The sequence below is a fragment of the Nothobranchius furzeri genome, chromosome 2 (genome assembly GCF_043380555.1).
Source record: "Nothobranchius furzeri strain GRZ-AD chromosome 2, NfurGRZ-RIMD1, whole genome shotgun sequence".
Classification (NCBI taxonomy): domain Eukaryota; kingdom Metazoa; phylum Chordata; class Actinopteri; order Cyprinodontiformes; family Nothobranchiidae; genus Nothobranchius; species Nothobranchius furzeri.
In genome coordinates this window covers 82,782,622-82,799,579 of record NC_091742.1, presented here as the reverse complement: position 1 = coordinate 82,799,579, position 16,958 = coordinate 82,782,622, and the positions used below count along the sequence as shown (strand labels likewise).

The window sequence follows — 16,958 nt, the reverse complement described above, 5'->3', positions numbered from 1 at the left end:
CAGTGTGTGGCGTTACTGCCTGCTTCCCTCGTGTTCTGGTCTGGGTTAGGTTCATCTCAGGATAGTGGTTGAAAGCCAATAACTCCATGAATCCAAATTTGTTCCCTCCTGCTTCCTGCCAGTTGGGCCCTTTTGTAGGAAACCTCCAAGGCTCTTGAGTCATGTGGAGTCACTGAAGATGTTTTTAAATGTAGCACATTTCTGCTGGACTTCTTGGTTCCAGTAAATGACACGGTGCATTGCCTCTTCCCTCGCCAGCTGACTGCTGCTGTTGTAGGGGAATAACTCGTGACTCTGACAGCGAGGGAGTTGACAGAAACTGCTCTTTAATGTCTGGGGTCATATGGGGGGATTTCACTTGATCGAGTTGGCCGTGGGAATTTTCAGAGAATGTGTTTTTTATTTTCTCATTGGAGCGTGAACAATAAGATGTGCTGATGACTAGTTGTGGTTCTGATGAGGTCAAAGTGAAAGCGCTCTGAGTCGCGGTAGTAAAAGTTGTGGCATTCTAACAGAAGGAGCGATCGAATGTTGAAGGCGTCAATCATTTCTCTTTGATCTGTGGTTTTCTGATTTCTTCGGTGAGTCTTGAAGCCCCGCCCCTTCAGACTTTGTCACATCCTGTTTGTGTTTTCAAACACGGATGTTACCAACTGCGAGTAGAGCAGAAATTACATCATTTAATTCAAAAAAAAAAGTCCCTCCTGCCGCAGCATCAGCAGAGATGCAGAAACATGCCTACGGTCACCTGACTGTAGGTGGTGTCCCAAGGGGGCGGAGTTTAAGGCTTGCGGGTAAGCCCTTTTCCACAATGCTGACTCATTGGTTGGGGGAGTTCCCAAAAAATGCACACGCAGAATCACTCTCACTGGCTCCCCTGTGGGTGGTGCGGCTGCGGTGCAGACCGATTTTCAGAACCAGAGCTGGAATGTAACGGTCCGTCTCTGGTGTCGGACGTTCTCACTCTCTGCTGCTACTGGGAGCAGAGACATGGCCAGTACTGCTACTGGAGGAGACTGTTTGGTTGAAACGGACATAAACACACACCCTCTATAAAGTGGTAATTACAGCCTCGCCACCAAGCCCCCGTGTGCACTCACTAGTTTGGTCTTTTTGGACTGGTCCCTCTCAGCTCTTCCTGCTAGACGGTGATCGGGTTTCTTTGCGTCGGTTAAGCTGCACAGTCAGTGTCACCATTGTGTCTGTGTGTGAGAAGAGAATAAGAGACTCGGCTCCCATTGTGACACCCCCTCGCCTTGCCGTGGGTTTTCCACGTTGCTCTGAAAACCGGGGGGTGTAGTGCTGATGGTGATGACACATGGTCTCTAAAGTCAGCAGGGTAGAAGATCACCTTTAGCTCTGACTGAATGGCTTTAAGGCTTTAACTCTCGAGTATTGTGTTTACTCTGACCCCATGTTGTTTTTTTGACAACCGGACAACAAAGCTTCTCTTTGTTTTTCAGGACGGGGGAGACTTCAGAGGGATGATTGGCAGCAGAAGCCGAGACTTAACACAGCTGTGAATCGATAACTTGGTGCTACTCTGAAAGGTGAGTGCAGCGCAGGGCATGTTTGTGTTTGACAGCTAACGCCGGTCTATCTTCACACCGCAGCAGCGCCTGGTAGAGGCTGATTCCTGTGAGGTGGGTGTTTGTGTGTCGCGGGACAGCATTTAAAATACCCACAGCTGGGCTTTAAATAGAGAGACATCCAGAGTTGGAGGGAGGAGGGAGATGAGGAGAAGCGGAGCCGGTGGGAGGATCCCCTGTGTATGTTGAAGCTAATTTGGGAAGATGTGTGGAAGAGGAGGGAATCATAACTTCTGTCTGGTGGATGTTCCTCGCTCCGTGGTTCTGCTGGACTTTTTGTTGCACCTTTGGAGCTTCGGTTTGGTGAAACTACCTGGTTGGAATTATTGCAGTGGGTTTAGGGCGGTTTTATTTAAAACTGTTTGTGCTGGATCAGCTCTAGGCTCTGACACATGCAGCTCTATCTCTGCATCTGTGCGCTGTCTGCTTCTGGTGAAATCTGTCTTTTTTTTCTTGTGGTGTAACGGAAAACAAGCTGAGTTATTCCTCCTCCGTTCTCGTGTGTGTGTGTGTGTGTGTGTGTGTGTGTGTGTGTGTGTGTGTGTGTGTGTGTGTGTGTGTGTGTGTGTGTGTGTGTGTGTGTGAAGGTGTTTTCATGGCACTGCTCCCACTCTCCACTCCTTAATCTATCCTTCCATCCTGCTCAGGCCTTCTGTCACTCCCCTCCCTCTGCATCACGCCTGCTGTAATGAGATTAAACCTTACACTGGGCGCGCACACACACACACACACACACACACACACACTTCATACACACACACTTCATACACACATAATCATCTACTTTAAAGAGAGAGCAGTTTTTTCCTCTCCTGCACTAAAACTGACACAAATGTGCAGCTTGCACACTTGGATCACATCCAGCGCTGCACACACTTGGCACGTGACCAAGCTTCTCACTCTGGTCTCTCCTTCTGTCTCCTGCTATCAGGAGGCCCATGCTCTGGATTACAGTAACAACAGCTCTGTTCTCATAGGTGAGCCCCCCCACTGAGCCATCTGGGCCTCACAAATAATCCCATTCTGTGCCGTTTATAATGCTGATGCCCCCTACTGGCCAAACCCGGCAAATGAACTCAAGTTTCTTGGGAGACTAAAAGAATCACGTAGGCATCCACTGCCCTGCATCCCACTCACGCCACCCTCCTTCTGTAGTAACACTCATGCACTCGCTCTAACTAGCCTACATAATGGAGAACCCGGTGGCAACGGTTGACTTCTCAATGAGTGTCTGTCTGGCTCTCACACAGACTCTTCTTTCTGCTTTCTCTGCAGCCGGTTGGCTTTTAGACTCTTGGTGCAGAAAGCAGACGGTGCAGATATTCTCAGTGTTGGAGTGAGGCCCTCTCTGTGCTGCAGTGGAGGGCTTCACTGATACAGCTAATCCAGTGAGTACGTTGTTTTAAGTCAGACCTCTTTAAGCCAGCATCTCGTTTAGGAAACAACCTAGCATTGTGAGTTTCTTTGCTCTGTGTGTGTTAATGATGCGATTGTGTGCAATTCCCAGGCTGGATGCATCACACAGTAGATCCGTTAGGCGGGCGAGGCACACGGGATTCATTCCCTCTGGACGGACTCAACCGGGGGCCATGGCCTCCCATGAGCGGCCGTGCCTGGCAGCCATCTGCCAGGTTTGTAACCATGACGACCCATACACAGTTCTTCAAAGAAAGTGCTTTATTGCTCTGTTCTTTGACTCACTAAAGAACGGCGCCTGTTTCATCACCAGGTGTTCACCTGCGATGACCCAACACCAGCTACTTCCTAATCTACCTCCTGGGCCGACAGGTGGATTGAACCCCCACAGTAAATACTTGAGTAATGGGTAAGCTGTGCAGAAGACGCTGCTGCCGTGTGACGGTTTGGTTTTGTTGCACTAATGTTTAACCTTTACCGTCCAGGTCGATGAGAGGAGCTGAAAAGCTTGATTTCCCACAAGCAATGTTTCCAGGGATGCAGAGGGAGCACCAGAGACCTCCCCCACACCATCATCATCTTCATCATCCTCCTCCTCATAGAGCATGGGATCAGCTGGAGAAGCAGTATAATTCCCACCTCCCCCTTCAAGGCCACCATGTGCTACCCCTGTCCAACGAGCCCGCACTGCGTTTCCATAACGGTGGATACGCGGGCAGCGGCGGGCCTCTCCTTAACCCACATCTTCATCCTAACAGACCAAACGCTCTGCTGAAGGTGAGATGAGCTACATCTGATTCATGATTAGACTGGAGAAAGAACAAGCTGTTCACCGTTCCTCTGTTTGGTTTGGGGGTGGGGGGGTGTTCAGGATCACCATGTTCCCCGGGGTCCACCGCTGCTGGGAGATGACATGCGGGCTCAGGTGCACCAGGTATGAGTTTCTAATTGGCTGTGACCTCATTTCCTCACCCAAATAGACAGGTCCGTGTTCAGACTGTCATTTGTGATTCAACAAGACTGATGAGACAAATCTAAGGGGCCGTCCCCGAGCCGCCTCTGGATTTCTACACAAAAGAATTGAGCTGAGACTGAAGACAAGACGGATCGTTTCATTTCTGTCCACAGCAGAGGGGATACCCAGGGAAGATGCCAGGGGGTCACTTGAAGAGACCCGGCCCTCCTCTTGGGGAACACTCTGTGATTCAACACACTCCTCTACCGACGCTGCACGTACCCACCCACGCTGCCATGGAAGACTGTCCCAGCCCCAGCAAGAGGAAAAAGAGTTTGGATCAGGTAAACCTCTGCCCTTTTGATGATGTCATTGCTGTTGTAAAACTTAAACCTAACCCTTATCCCATTTCCTGTTCAGGGATCTCACCCTGGGCTGCAGCGCTTCTCTGGCCTTGGCCAGTCGTCGCTGCTGACTCAGCAGCCCCCGTCGGCCCAACATGCCCCCCCAAAGCCAGCTTTCTGGAACCCCATTCACAAGGACAATGGTGGTCTCTGGCAACCGCAAACGTCTGACCACAAGAACACACAATCACAGGAGTTTCAGGTGCGAACCGCAACAAAAGTATTACTCACCCACAATGATGCTGATCATAGATTCATATTTTATCGCTGCAGTGAGTGGCGAGACCTCCGGTGGTTGCATAAAGATGTACTGATGATGATGTCTAATGTTACGTGGATTAGGGGTTACATCCATTCTTTTCCTTTGTGGCTTTACAGGAAAACAAACGAGGGATGGCCAGCTACATCACCAAGTCCTCTCCTAACTCCTCCAGCCCTTCCAACCACTCACCTCCATCACACTCTTCTCCAGGAAGCTACAACCAAGGCTGTGCTCCTCACATCCAGAGAGACATGACACAACCTCAGGCTGTAAATCATCATTCCCCACATTCCTCCTACCCAAGTCCCAGCCCCAAACTGGAACTGGCCTCATCCTGCCAGGCTGTGGAGCCTCATGGTCTTCACAAACAGAGGAGCCCTGTCATGGGGGGCCAAGGCAGGAGCCATACGCCAACTACTCCTACCAGGGGAGATGGAGATCACCACCTAAAAGCCCAGTCGTCACCAGCAAGCGCTTCTGCTACCAGCAACAAAAACAGCAGCAGCAGTGTGCCTTATAGCCACCTCCAGGCTCACCCGGGGCTGGGACACCAGGGTGCTCCTCCACCCCCACCCCCTCCTCCAGCCAGCAGCACCTCAGTACCTCAGCAACTGCAAAGTGGTCCCCATGAGGCTTGGAGATACCCGAGCAGACACTCCCTGGTGAGTATACTCCCATGTCTCCTCTAAAGCAGCAGGTAGAAGGTTTTTAATCGACTCGCTGATTTTGTTTTTCGTCAGGAGCCGGGGGCCTACGCACCTCCAAGTCTGCTACCTCACCCCCAGAAGACCCACAATCGGGTTGTAGACAGTCGGCTTCCAGATCCATCCCAGCATCATCACCATAACAACAGTCCTCCTCTGCCTCCGACCAACTCCACCCGAATGCCAGTCATTACATGCAATCTCCCCATGTCCCTAAACTCCTGCACCGTCGGCCGCTATGGCAACAGCAGCTCTAACGGCGTTACCATTGCTGGCATCTCCACTGGGAATGCCTCGCCCGCTGCTGGTGGCTCTGTAAACAGTGGCAGCAACACCAGTTGGCCTAGAATAATAGAGCCAAAGCCCCCAAACTCCACCAGCGCCAAATCTCAGATGGACGCTTTGCTTGAGGGAGGCCGTCAGAGAGGCCAGTCTCACCAACAGGAGCTGCACGAACCCCAGCTCACCAAGGATAAGATGTCGTACTACACTCAGGCTAAACTGGAGCACAATCCTCCATTTTCTTCATCTTCTTTGTTCTCAGGGTACCAGAGGGCAGCAGACAGTGTCATTACTAGCAGGGGTTCAAATCAGCCTCCTAGCTCTCCTACTGCTTTTGGTCCAGCTTCTGTCGGCGGTCCTCCTCCACCGCCCAGTCCTGCTCTGTCCTCCAGACTGCAGCATCAGTCCCACCCTGCCCCAACACACGCGTACCCTACCCCGCCAGCCCCCGTCTCTCAGTCCATCGGAGACGTTCTTGACAAGCTTGATGCCGAGCTGAAGGGACACATGCAAGCCGAGGAGAGACGGAAGAGGGAAAGGGAGGAGCAGGAGAGAAAACTGAGAGAGGAGCGACAAAAGAGAGAGTGGGAGATGAGAAGAGCGTTGGACGAGGAGAGGAAGAGGAAAGAGCAGGAAAAGAGGAATGAGGAGAGAAAAAAGAGAGAGATGGAGAAACAAGAGGAAGAGAGGAGGCTGAAACAGGAGCAGGAGCAACAGAGGAAGCAGGAGGAGGAAAGGAAGAGGGAAATGGAGAAGGAAAGGAAAAGAAGAGAATGGGAGAGACAAGAGGCTGAGAAGAAGAAAATGGAATGGGAGAACAAGGAGCGGGAGAGGAAGAGGAAGGAGCGGGAGAAGCAAGAGGAGGAGAGAAAGAGGAGGGAAGCAGAGAGACAGGAAAGAAAGAGGAGAGAACTTGAGAGGGAAGAGGAGAATAAAAGAATAGAGTTTGAGAGGAGAGAGGAAGAAAAGAGGAAGGAGGAAAAACTGTGCAGTGCAAAGGGAAAAGAGCAGACCGCCATTGAGAATCTGGAAAGACTCCTCTCTGGTAACAGCTCTGTGGTGCCCCCACCTCCTCCCCTCTCCTCTGTTCCCGCACCTCCTTCAGGTGCACTAACCCCGACCTCCCAGGCTTCTCCCCCCTACCCCTGGCTTAGTCGTGGAGGTTTACCTACCAGTCAGACCAACCAGACACCCAGCACTCTTACAGAAAGACTGAGACCACCTCCCCTCACTCCTCAGACGGAGTACGCCCGAGAAAAGCAGCGGCAGCGGGAGATGTGGAGCAACAGCGGCGGAGCGGCGTTCATCCCCTCATCTACACATAATACCTCAGGAATGAACCAGCCGATATACCCCAATAAACCCCCAGCAATGCAAGCAGCACCTAACCAATCCAAAGACTCAGGCAGGGACAGAGACTGCGCCCAACACCCTCTGCCTATCGCGGCGCTCCGAGAGCCCCCCAAACTCTACCAGGCTCTGTCAAGGGAAAACCTTCAACCACCGCCTGTTTCCTCCACCAAGGAATTCTACAACAATCGGGCAACAGAGGGCAGAGTCGCCTCGGATGGTGCCCAGTTTGAGGAGGAGCCCTCTGAATTACCCACAATGCTCCCGGATGGGCTGGCTAACATAATGGCAATGCTGGATGAATCCATCAAAAAGGAGGAGGAGTTGTACAAGAGTGAGAAGTCCTTTCCTTCTGGTCTCCTGCACAGCTTTACCCCCAGTGCTGATCCTGTTAAGAACTACCTGTGTGCCCCAGATCTGATTCCTGCCACGAAGCAACCCAATACGGAGGATTTTGGATCAAACGCCAGCCCCCCTGTGCTCAGCCGCCAAGGCTCTCTGGCATCTCCCTGCAGTCGAACCTCCTCGCTGGAGGAGGATGAGGACTTCCTCAAAGCTTCCCTGAATGTACCTGTCAGCACTAAGCCAGCTGTGGATACAGGAATGGGAGTAGGGAACACAAATTATCGCCACAGTGACCTGGCTAAACTTTATGGCCTTCCTGAGCAGACCAAAAGTGAGGCTGATGAGGAATCTGAAGAGGACTCTGAGGCGCCGTCATGTTCTCCACCGCCCCAAAGACCCCATCTCCACCAGACCGGGTTGAACAGCATGTTCAGGTCTCCAGAGATGGTCTCTGAGAGCCAGAAGTATACCTACAGAGGTGGGCCTTTTGGAAGACCACCCCCATCAGCACTGGTTGGTTTGAAATACTCCTCCTCGCTATCACTGGGTCCGGATATCTGCCGACAGCAGCAAGGCAGCTCTCCCACATCAGATTCAACAAGTCCACCATTCAGTCCTGCTGTCCCGCCTCAGAAATCCTCCCCTCATTCAATACTGGAAGACAAGAAACTGAAAACTGAGGACAGCGATGTCTGGACAGATGAGGGGGAGTCGGAGGAAACGGCAAATTCTGTTGAGGAGAGGAGTTTTCCAACCATAGCGCCATTTGAGGCGCTCAAGGAAGAACAAGAGTTGACATCCTTCTCTGAGTCTTTGAAGGAGTTGGGTCGTAGCTGTGAAGTCATTCTCTGCCGGCGGTCGCTGGAAAACCCCAGTGGCCACAGCAAGTCTGAGGACCGACACAAACATGAGAAAATAAAGGAGCACAAGGACAAGAAGAGAAAGCATGGCCACAGCGGCAGGAAGCACGAGGACAAGAAGGAAAAGAAAAGGCACAGAGACAAGAAAGATGGCTTTTCTTCTTCCTCATCATCCTCGTCGTCCAGCCATTCCCACTCCAGCCGCAAGCGGCACAAGGACGGCAAGAGCCGCAAAAAGGATCGCCGAAGTCTCAGTGATCTCAGTCACCGGATGCGAGAGTCAGAGAAGAGCAGGTGTCATTACGAGGCGGACAAGAAGAAACGTAAAGATGCACCTGGTGCCAGCTCCACCGGTGAAGGAGAGCACGTAGAATGGACCTCCAGCTTGGAGGAAAGATCTTCCGAACATAAAAATGGTGCCACTTCGGGTTCATCGTTGGGCTCCACAGACTTGTTGAAATTAAAGGCGCTTTCAGACGGCCCCCCCAAGGAGCTGAAGATCCGCCTGATCAAAGTGGAGAGCGGCGACAGGGAGACCTTCATCGCTTCTGAGGTGGAGGAGAAGAGGATTCCTCTGAAGGAAATCAGCATCAAGAACACGGCGAGTGAAATTATCCGCTCCTGCAAGTAAGTTCGCCACAGTTCAGCATCACGTCTAAAACTCTTACTGTTGCATTCAGTTTTAATCATCCTTGGTTCTGTTCCAGGGGCGCTCACGTCAAAGGGAAATTTAAGGAATCTTACCTGCTGCCAGCCTTCTCTGTTAAACCCTTAATGAGTTCAGAGGTGCCCATTCCTAGAGAGAAACTCAACCCTCCTACTCCCAGCATATACGTACGTCATCATTCTGTCTATGGTCAAATGTTTTTAATTGACTTCTGACAAGTCCTAGGACAGGGCTATTCCATTCTGGGCCTTGAGGGCCGGTACCCAGCACGTTTTAGTGGTTTCTCCAGTCCAACACACTAGATTCAGTGGTTGGATCACCTGTGCAGCAGCTCGTCAGGCTCTGCAGAAGCTTGTTAGTCACCTGCTGATTGAGAGAGAGAGTGAAAAAGAAAATCAGGGGTGTTGAAGCAAGGTTAAACTAAAACGGGCTGGACATCGGCCCTTGAGGCCTGGAATTAAATAGCACTAACCTAGGACATTAAAAACATGTGTTGCCCTCTTCTGGTGAACAGTCCCCAGAAAGTAAATTAGCAAGTCCAATCAAAGGTAAACAGACTTTGGGTCTGGGGCTTCTGAAGCTTTTAAATCGCTGAGTGCTCTTTTGACTCCGTGATTTGTCCAGACTGGTGTTCACTTAGTTGGCGGACACCAAAAGTCAAAAATGAGAAACCCAACATCTGGAAGAGGTGTTTTCAGTTTTCCACCTCTTCTAAAATCATGACTAAGCATGGCCTTTGTTGGAACCTACCAGCATTACCGTTGCCTGGACGGCCGAGAACCTTGCGTTTACTTGCTACCTTTTCTTCCTTGCAGTTGGAGAGTAAGAGGGATGCCATCTCCCCAGTCCTGTTGCAGTTCTGCACAGACCCAAAGAATCCTGTTACTGTCATAAGAGGCCTGGCTGGATCGCTTCGACTCAGTACGTTCACATCACTGCACAGAAAACCTATGAAGATATTTAATAGTGGTTTGTAAATTACTGATTTTATTTTTTCCACGTTTTCAGATTTGGGCCTGTTTTCTACAAAGTCCCTTGTGGAGGCGAATGCTGAGCAGGCAGTGGAGGTGAGGACCCAAGTGCAGCAACCAGCTGATGAAAACTGGAACTCGACTGGTACGGGTCAGACGTGGCCCTGCGAGAGCAGCAGATCCTACACTACCATTGCCAAGTACGCCCAGTACCAGGCCTCCAGCTTTCAGGAGAGTCTTCAGGAGGAGAAAGGCAGTGACGAGGAGGATGACGACGATGAAAAGAAGCCACCCCTTAGCACTGACACTAACAAAGACGGCTCTAAAGAAAGTAGCAAGTACGTATGACGCTTACAGCACAACGTTTGGGTACTGGAGAGTTTCCACGTGGATTCTAATGGTTGGATGTTTTCGTTGTTAGTGGTGAGCAGAAACCAACTGGGAAGATCATCAAATTTGGCACTAATATTGACCTCTCTGACCCCAAGAGGTAAGCGCCAGCTTGTAGCTTAAACACGGTACACAAGGAAGCAAAGCTCAAAGTAGAGTTAATATCTGCTGTCTCTGTTCAGGTGGAAGCCCCAGCTCCAGGAGCTGCAGAAGCTTCCAGCATTCATGCGAGTGTCCTCCAGTGGAAACATGTTAAGCCACGTGGGACACACCATCCTGGGCATGAACAGCGTCCAGCTCTACATGAAGGTTCCTGGGAGTCGAACGCCAGGTAAGGAGCGCTAGCATTTACAGGAAACACAGTCCAGTTGTGGATTAAGGCCCAGAACTACTACTTACACAGTACTTTTATCCAACAGGTCACCAGGAGAATAATAACTTCTGCTCGGTAAACATCAACATTGGCCCAGGAGATTGTGAGTGGTTCTGTGTGCATGAGAACTACTGGGGAGCTATCAGTGACTTCTGTGAAAAGTGAGTGGAGGAACATTTGGGTTCTTTACAACATTTATGTTCCGAATACTTTAAAAATGATTCCTACTTTTGTCCTCAGGCATGGAGTGGACTACTTGACAGGGTCCTGGTGGCCGGTGTTGGAAGACCTGTACAGCGCCAACATCCCAGTCTATCGCTTCATCCAGCGACCTGGAGACCTGGTGTGGATCAACGCTGGTACCGTTCACTGGGTTCAGGCTGTGGGTTGGTGCAACAACATCGCCTGGAATGTCGGTCCTCTCAATGGTAAGTGTGTGCCATCTAGTGGCCCAAATCTAGACTACACCAACAAGACCGGTGGCTTTATTCTAGAAACTCTATTCTGCAGGTTACCAGTATCAGGTGGCCTTGGAGAGGTTTGAGTGGAACGAAGTGAAGAAGGTCAAATCCATTGTTCCAATGATTCACGTGTCCTGGAATGTGGCGCGGACTCTCAAGATCACCGACCCGGACACCTACAAGATGATCAAGTAAGTGTAGTTACTGATAAACAGTGAATTCTGTCTTTCAAACAAATAAAATGGGCTTCACCAACAATCTCTTGTCTTACCAGACACTGCCTGCTGCAGTCCATGAAGCACATCCAGATCCTGCGGGACCAACTGGTGGCTGAAGGCAAAAAGATTTCATATCAAAGCCGGGTCAAAGATGAGCCCGCCTACTACTGCAACGAGTGTGATGTGAGTAGCTGTTGGTCGCCCGTCTAAAAGTGCAGCGAAGGATGTTTTTCTGGAGCGTTACTTGCCATTGTGCTTCAACTGCGCTCCACATACCAACGGCAAACAGTAAATGAAGTGTTTTGTCAGTTTGAACGGGACATTCTTAATGATTTGATCCTGATCCATCCACCAAAATGCCCTCTGACAGTCCTTCCCTCCACTGGATTGTCAACATAAATTCAAATTCAACTCACAAATACTTTATTAATCCCAGAGGGAAATTGATTAAAAAAAACGCCACCCTGTACAGTAAATTGTTATACGAGTAAGTAGGTGCGTTACACTACTAATTATAATATAGAAAGTCCCAACAATGGGTCAGAAATGTAAAACTGAACCCCCAAGGGCAAGTATTACACGTCCCTGTATTTTGGAGGCGTGGCTTGGACCTTGTAATTGTGTCAAAATCTAGCTAGCAAGAAAACGACGTACTTTTCCATCTTTAACAGACCTCCACTAAGTGAGTCAGACATTAATGGCACATTCTTAAAGGTGTGGGTGCCTGAAAAAACATTTCTAAAACGTTATTTCTGATTACAGTCGGGCACTCTTCATGCAAGCTGAACATGAAAATAATCTCCTACACCTATCTCCTGCTTTAGCTTCTGATAGAAAATAGACGATGAAACTCTTAAGATTAGAAAATCCTGACAGATCTACGTCACACTGTCACCTAACATTCATGGACTCACCCATCTCGACTCACGACGGGGAAGGCTGCTGTTGGTTTAGCGTCCGGAAATCGGCAGAAAACATCTAGGCTAGCAGAAGCTAACCATTAGCATTAGCAACTCCACCACACAGCAGAAGCTCCTCCAGGCTTGTTATTTGTGGAGATGAAACATCGGTGTTGCGTTGCTGTTATCCTGCCCGAGGCGAGATGTCCAACTATCATAAAGACTCCAAATCCTGCTGTCTGTAGCTCAGCTGTAATGTGGGCAACTTTTAGTTCAGAGAAACGGTGCGCCGGTATATCATTCATCCCCGAGAACAACTTCTCGGCATTCATTCTTACTAGAGACCACTGCAAATGTATTGATTAAACTAGTGAACGACTCCTTTAACAAAGTTTTGCGCTTGTGTCCCTCGACAGGTAGAGGTGTTTAACTTGCTGTTTGTGACCTGTGAGAGCAGCAGCAGAAAGACGTACGTGGTTCACTGTGAGGACTGCGCCCATCAGCGCAACCCCAGCCTGACCAACGTCGTGGTGCTAGAGCAGTACCGCATCGAGGAGCTCATGAACGTGTACGACTCCTTCAGCCTGGTGAGCACACCCCCCATCCATCCTGAGATTCTCCTCTTACATTCCCATCGCTAACCGTCTTCCTCCTGTTCCCAGGCTTCCTCATCTCGGTGACAGAGCTCCTCTTCAGTATCTCCTCAGCCATAACCAAAACTCCTGCTAGCCAGGACAAAAAGACGGTTTCCACTTTTCCATCACCTACCATCGTTTTTGCTACTGCTACGACTTGCCGAACAGCCAGCCGAATATGTTTACTCGTTACTGTTTACAAAAAGAAAACCCAAGCCACCAACAAAACCAGTTTACTCTCAGATGGTGCTTTCAAGCTGAACCCCTGGAAACGGGGCAGCTGGTGCTGCCAGTGAACAAACTGGAGGCTAACAGTCGGATTTAATGGCGCCTCTGTCTTGAATACTGAAATTTGTAAATGCTGTTTGAAGTTGTTTTCATGGGGCGCTGTCTGTGTTTTTTTCTCAACTAGATCAGCCTAGATATATACCACATTGGCCTTGTATTTAGAAAAGAGATGAAATGAAAATACTAATAATAGAGATATGAACATTTTTCTAAAGCATTAAGTATTTTAAAAAATACAATTGTTCGGAATGCTTCAAAATATACGGGTTTTAGCAAACTGGTGGTTATTTTTCAGGGGTGGGGGGACCAATCGCTCTTTGAGGCTTGTATTTGTTGTAAATCTTGTTTTTATGAATTACACTTTATTCCTTCTGGAGATTAATATTCGGTTGTCATCAGGTCTTTGTGTTCTCCTTTTAAATCTTTATAAACCAAGTCTAAAAAAAAAGGAAAAAACCTGTCCTGGTGTGTGTGTGTGTGTTTTACCTCTGTTCAAATATGCAGATTTTTCTGGATTTTTTTGCCCGTTGTACATTTAATTTAAAATGTTTCTTCTATTTATTGGACATTACTGTTCTCCCTTTGGACGGGGTTGTATGGTTTTGTTCCACACGCTGAGGGTGCTGATTCTCTGGTGCTTCTCCTGAATGAAATCTTTATCTTGGATATAACACCACCTTTCCTGTAGGCGATAGACACACTGCTCACGTAGAAAAGAGGACTAATGGAAATGCTGTGTTTGGAAATGTTTCTTTTCCATAATGAGGATACAAAGTGTTTTGAGATATTGTAATTTTTTTACTCAGTAGGGGGCTTTTAGATGAGATTTTTATGATAACGGGATAGATGGTGCTAAATGTTCTCTTTGAACAATGTTTTCCTTTTCTTTTAAAATGAGATTTCTATTTTTCCTGTTGCAATATTACCTTACACTTCTTCTCTTTGTGCTCATTTATTTATAACTGCACTGTTTAGAGTTTCACACAGGCATACTCGCAGACACACACTCACCAAACTGAGCCAGACATGTCTTAAAACACTTGTGAATTTGTGTGACAATATTATGAATATTAATAAAATAAACACTTGATAAATTCAGGAGAGTAGAACCTGTCTGAATATTTGTCTTAACTCGGTGTCCAACCCTGGCCCCTAACCAGCACGCTCTAGTGGTTTCCTGCTCCAATGCTCCTGGTTTAATGGTTGACTTGGCTGTGTATCACTGGCTGATCAAAATCAGGTATTTAGAAGAAGAAAGCCTAAAACATGTTGGATTGGACACCAACAACCTTTACATTGTTTCTCCTAACAAGAGGGCTTTGGGTTTTACTCACAAGCATCTCTGATTGGATCATAAAGATATTAAACTTTCATTAAGGAGTCAAACTCACTGAGAAATCTACTGGGCCCGTTTGTTGGCGATGTGTCTCGGGGGGTAAGATTTGGTTAATGTAAGGTCTGATTTAAGAAACACCAACAAGCATCTTTAAAATGACAAAGGCTGATGAAATGATAGACATTCATCTTTTACAAACTATTCCTTGTACTTTTAATCTCAACTGTGAGGTAAACCGATCAAAATTTAATCCAGTTGTTTTGTAAACAAAACAAACAATCCAACAAAAGTATTAAAAACTAACTGGTTAATTTGCATATGTCAAAATAAAAATCTCCATATGAATCTGCACATTTTCTTAATGTTTAAATATGACCTGCACGTACTGCAGGACTGACTAAATAGATCCACGTGGAGAAAAGCTGGGACGGCGCTGTTTTAGGTGGGAGGGAACGGTCTCCAGTCAGAGTTTCCTGTTGGCATTTAAACTCCCCATTACTACTAAAGGAATTTATTAGGAATTTCAACAATTATATTCTTTCACACACACACACACACTTCTAAGAAGTTCTTACAGACCCCGGGTCAGCATTCAGCACCGGAAACATCAAACTAAAATGAAGAACCAGTGGAAGAATTCCCCCATGTTTGTTCCACTTAGGGCTGGGCGATATAATCTGAAGCATGTGCGATTACAATATATACCACAATATATTTTTTTCCTTTGTTTATTTTTGTCAAAATGACACGCTTTAAAAAATCCTCATATGGAAAATATATTGCAGCAGAATAAAGAAGTCCAAAAAGTGTAGAATAATGCTCCTCCTCCTCCCGCTACATGCTTGCAGTCATGGACGTAATTTTCACTTTAGAAGTGGGGGGGACACGGGGGGGGTATCTTTACAGTATGCTCTAATGGGAAACAGGCTTCAAAACAAACGGTTGTTTTCTGCTTGGTCCTAGAGCTCAACCTGTGTCAATTTAATATAGCGTAATATTGTTTTTGGATGGTAAAAAGTGCAGGGGTCAAAACTTGACTTTGGAAAAAGTGGGGGGGTGGGGGAGCATGTCCCCCCCCCCCCCCCCCCAAATTACGTCCATGCTTGCAGTCACTGCCATTCTGTTGTTCCAGTGTTGACGCGGGTGCACATCTTAGTGACATCATGTGTTATTGCGATATCGTGGTAGATTCAAAAACTTATTACCCAATTTTACATCATTTCTACCTTATATCGTTTATATTGCCCACCCCTAGTTCCACTAACGTCAGAATCCGAGGAGAATAAAAAATAAACTTGAACACATCACCGGACCATTTTTACTATTTGCTTTAAAAGAGTTTAAAAGACTTGAAATCTATAACTGACTAACATTTGAAATCAGTCAAAGATGGCCGCCACATTTAATCCACAAACACAGACATGATTATAACCCGGTCAGCGTTACACATACTGAGCTAAACATCTGTTCCTGTATTAGCGGACTTGTTCAAAACACACTCTGACCAAAACAACACAACTCCATCATTTCCCAACATAATAGGATTTTAGTTTATTAATAATAATCTGCTGTCATTGCCATCCCACTCACACTACGAAGCAGCTCAAATCTAAAGCCATGACATGATTGTTGGTTAAATGTGTGTAAACTAAGGAAGAAGGCTGTACAAGCAGCAGAGCAGGAAGAAGCAAGGCGCTGAAACTAAACTGCCAAATCCCAGTTTCCTCCCTGATAATTAAAAATGGAGTCGGATTTCTGGGCCTCATACAAAGAAAACAGCAGCAACGCAAAGTTTTATCTGGACATCATTCAGTCCAAGAGCAGAAATAACATCCTTTGTTCAATATATTCATAAAAATATGAAGGTTCTGTTTTCCTACAGTAAACGTCAGACTTTATTTGTACAGCACACAAAAACAACCAAACTTCACTAAAGTGAAACAAGAACATGAAGAACAACAGACAATTAAAACCAAGTAGAAGAAACCAAACCAATGAACGTTGCTGCTAAAGAAATGCGATTGCTCAACATACTCAAACGTTGAGGGCAATAAACATCGACTAGCTCATGGCTGGATTACTTAATAAGTTTTAGCATTTGGAGTCAACACTGGCTCATCCTTTGAGTTTAGGATTGTTATGCCTACATGGTTCGTAGTTAAGCCCCCTAGCAGAACCCAACTGTCTAAAATGGTTCAGGTCCTGGACTGAGAAGTCAAAGTCCAAACAAAATGTGGACGGCACTGAAACGTTAGAATAAAGAGCCAAAAGGAGGAGGGAGAATATAGAAGAATGACCCACAACAAGCCCAGCTTTCCACCACGGGTGAGCATTACCAAAGTGTTGCTGTTAGCATCAATGGGTTTGTTTCCTGGAGAGGAGCGTCTCAGACACGTCACAGAAGTGATGTGTCGCAGCACTCTGCTAAACCGACCTTCTGGGTCCACATTTTACACACTACGCTTCCAGAACACATCAAGTTCAGCAGTTTGGATCGGAACAGACAGGAAATCAGGAGGAGTGTAAAGTATCCAACTGACTCCAAATAATTTC

The 16,958-nt window shown here is 47.5% G+C and overlaps 1 protein-coding gene across 1 annotated transcript in view; it reads left to right on the top strand.

Moving 5' to 3' along the window:
• Positions 1-14,168, top strand: part of kdm6ba (lysine (K)-specific demethylase 6B, a) — a 192,769-nt gene extending 178,601 nt beyond the window's left edge. Inside the window, exons 7-27 of the mRNA XM_070548070.1 lie at positions 1,464-1,550; positions 2,865-2,977; positions 3,097-3,220; positions 3,319-3,414; positions 3,491-3,782; positions 3,877-3,939; positions 4,134-4,304; positions 4,381-4,566; positions 4,743-5,288; positions 5,367-8,794; positions 8,875-9,001; positions 9,650-9,755; positions 9,843-10,143; positions 10,227-10,295; positions 10,378-10,526; positions 10,615-10,729; positions 10,809-10,996; positions 11,079-11,220; positions 11,304-11,430; positions 12,563-12,733; positions 12,809-14,168. Coding sequence (XP_070404171.1) covers positions 3,102-3,220; positions 3,319-3,414; positions 3,491-3,782; positions 3,877-3,939; positions 4,134-4,304; positions 4,381-4,566; positions 4,743-5,288; positions 5,367-8,794; positions 8,875-9,001; positions 9,650-9,755; positions 9,843-10,143; positions 10,227-10,295; positions 10,378-10,526; positions 10,615-10,729; positions 10,809-10,996; positions 11,079-11,220; positions 11,304-11,430; positions 12,563-12,733; positions 12,809-12,826 — 6,414 coding nt within the window. The 5' untranslated portion in view covers positions 1,464-1,550; positions 2,865-2,977; positions 3,097-3,101 and the 3' untranslated portion in view covers positions 12,827-14,168. The remainder of the gene's footprint in view (positions 1-1,463; positions 1,551-2,864; positions 2,978-3,096; positions 3,221-3,318; positions 3,415-3,490; positions 3,783-3,876; positions 3,940-4,133; positions 4,305-4,380; positions 4,567-4,742; positions 5,289-5,366; positions 8,795-8,874; positions 9,002-9,649; positions 9,756-9,842; positions 10,144-10,226; positions 10,296-10,377; positions 10,527-10,614; positions 10,730-10,808; positions 10,997-11,078; positions 11,221-11,303; positions 11,431-12,562; positions 12,734-12,808) is intronic.
• Positions 14,169-16,958: the final 2,790 nt, after the last annotated feature.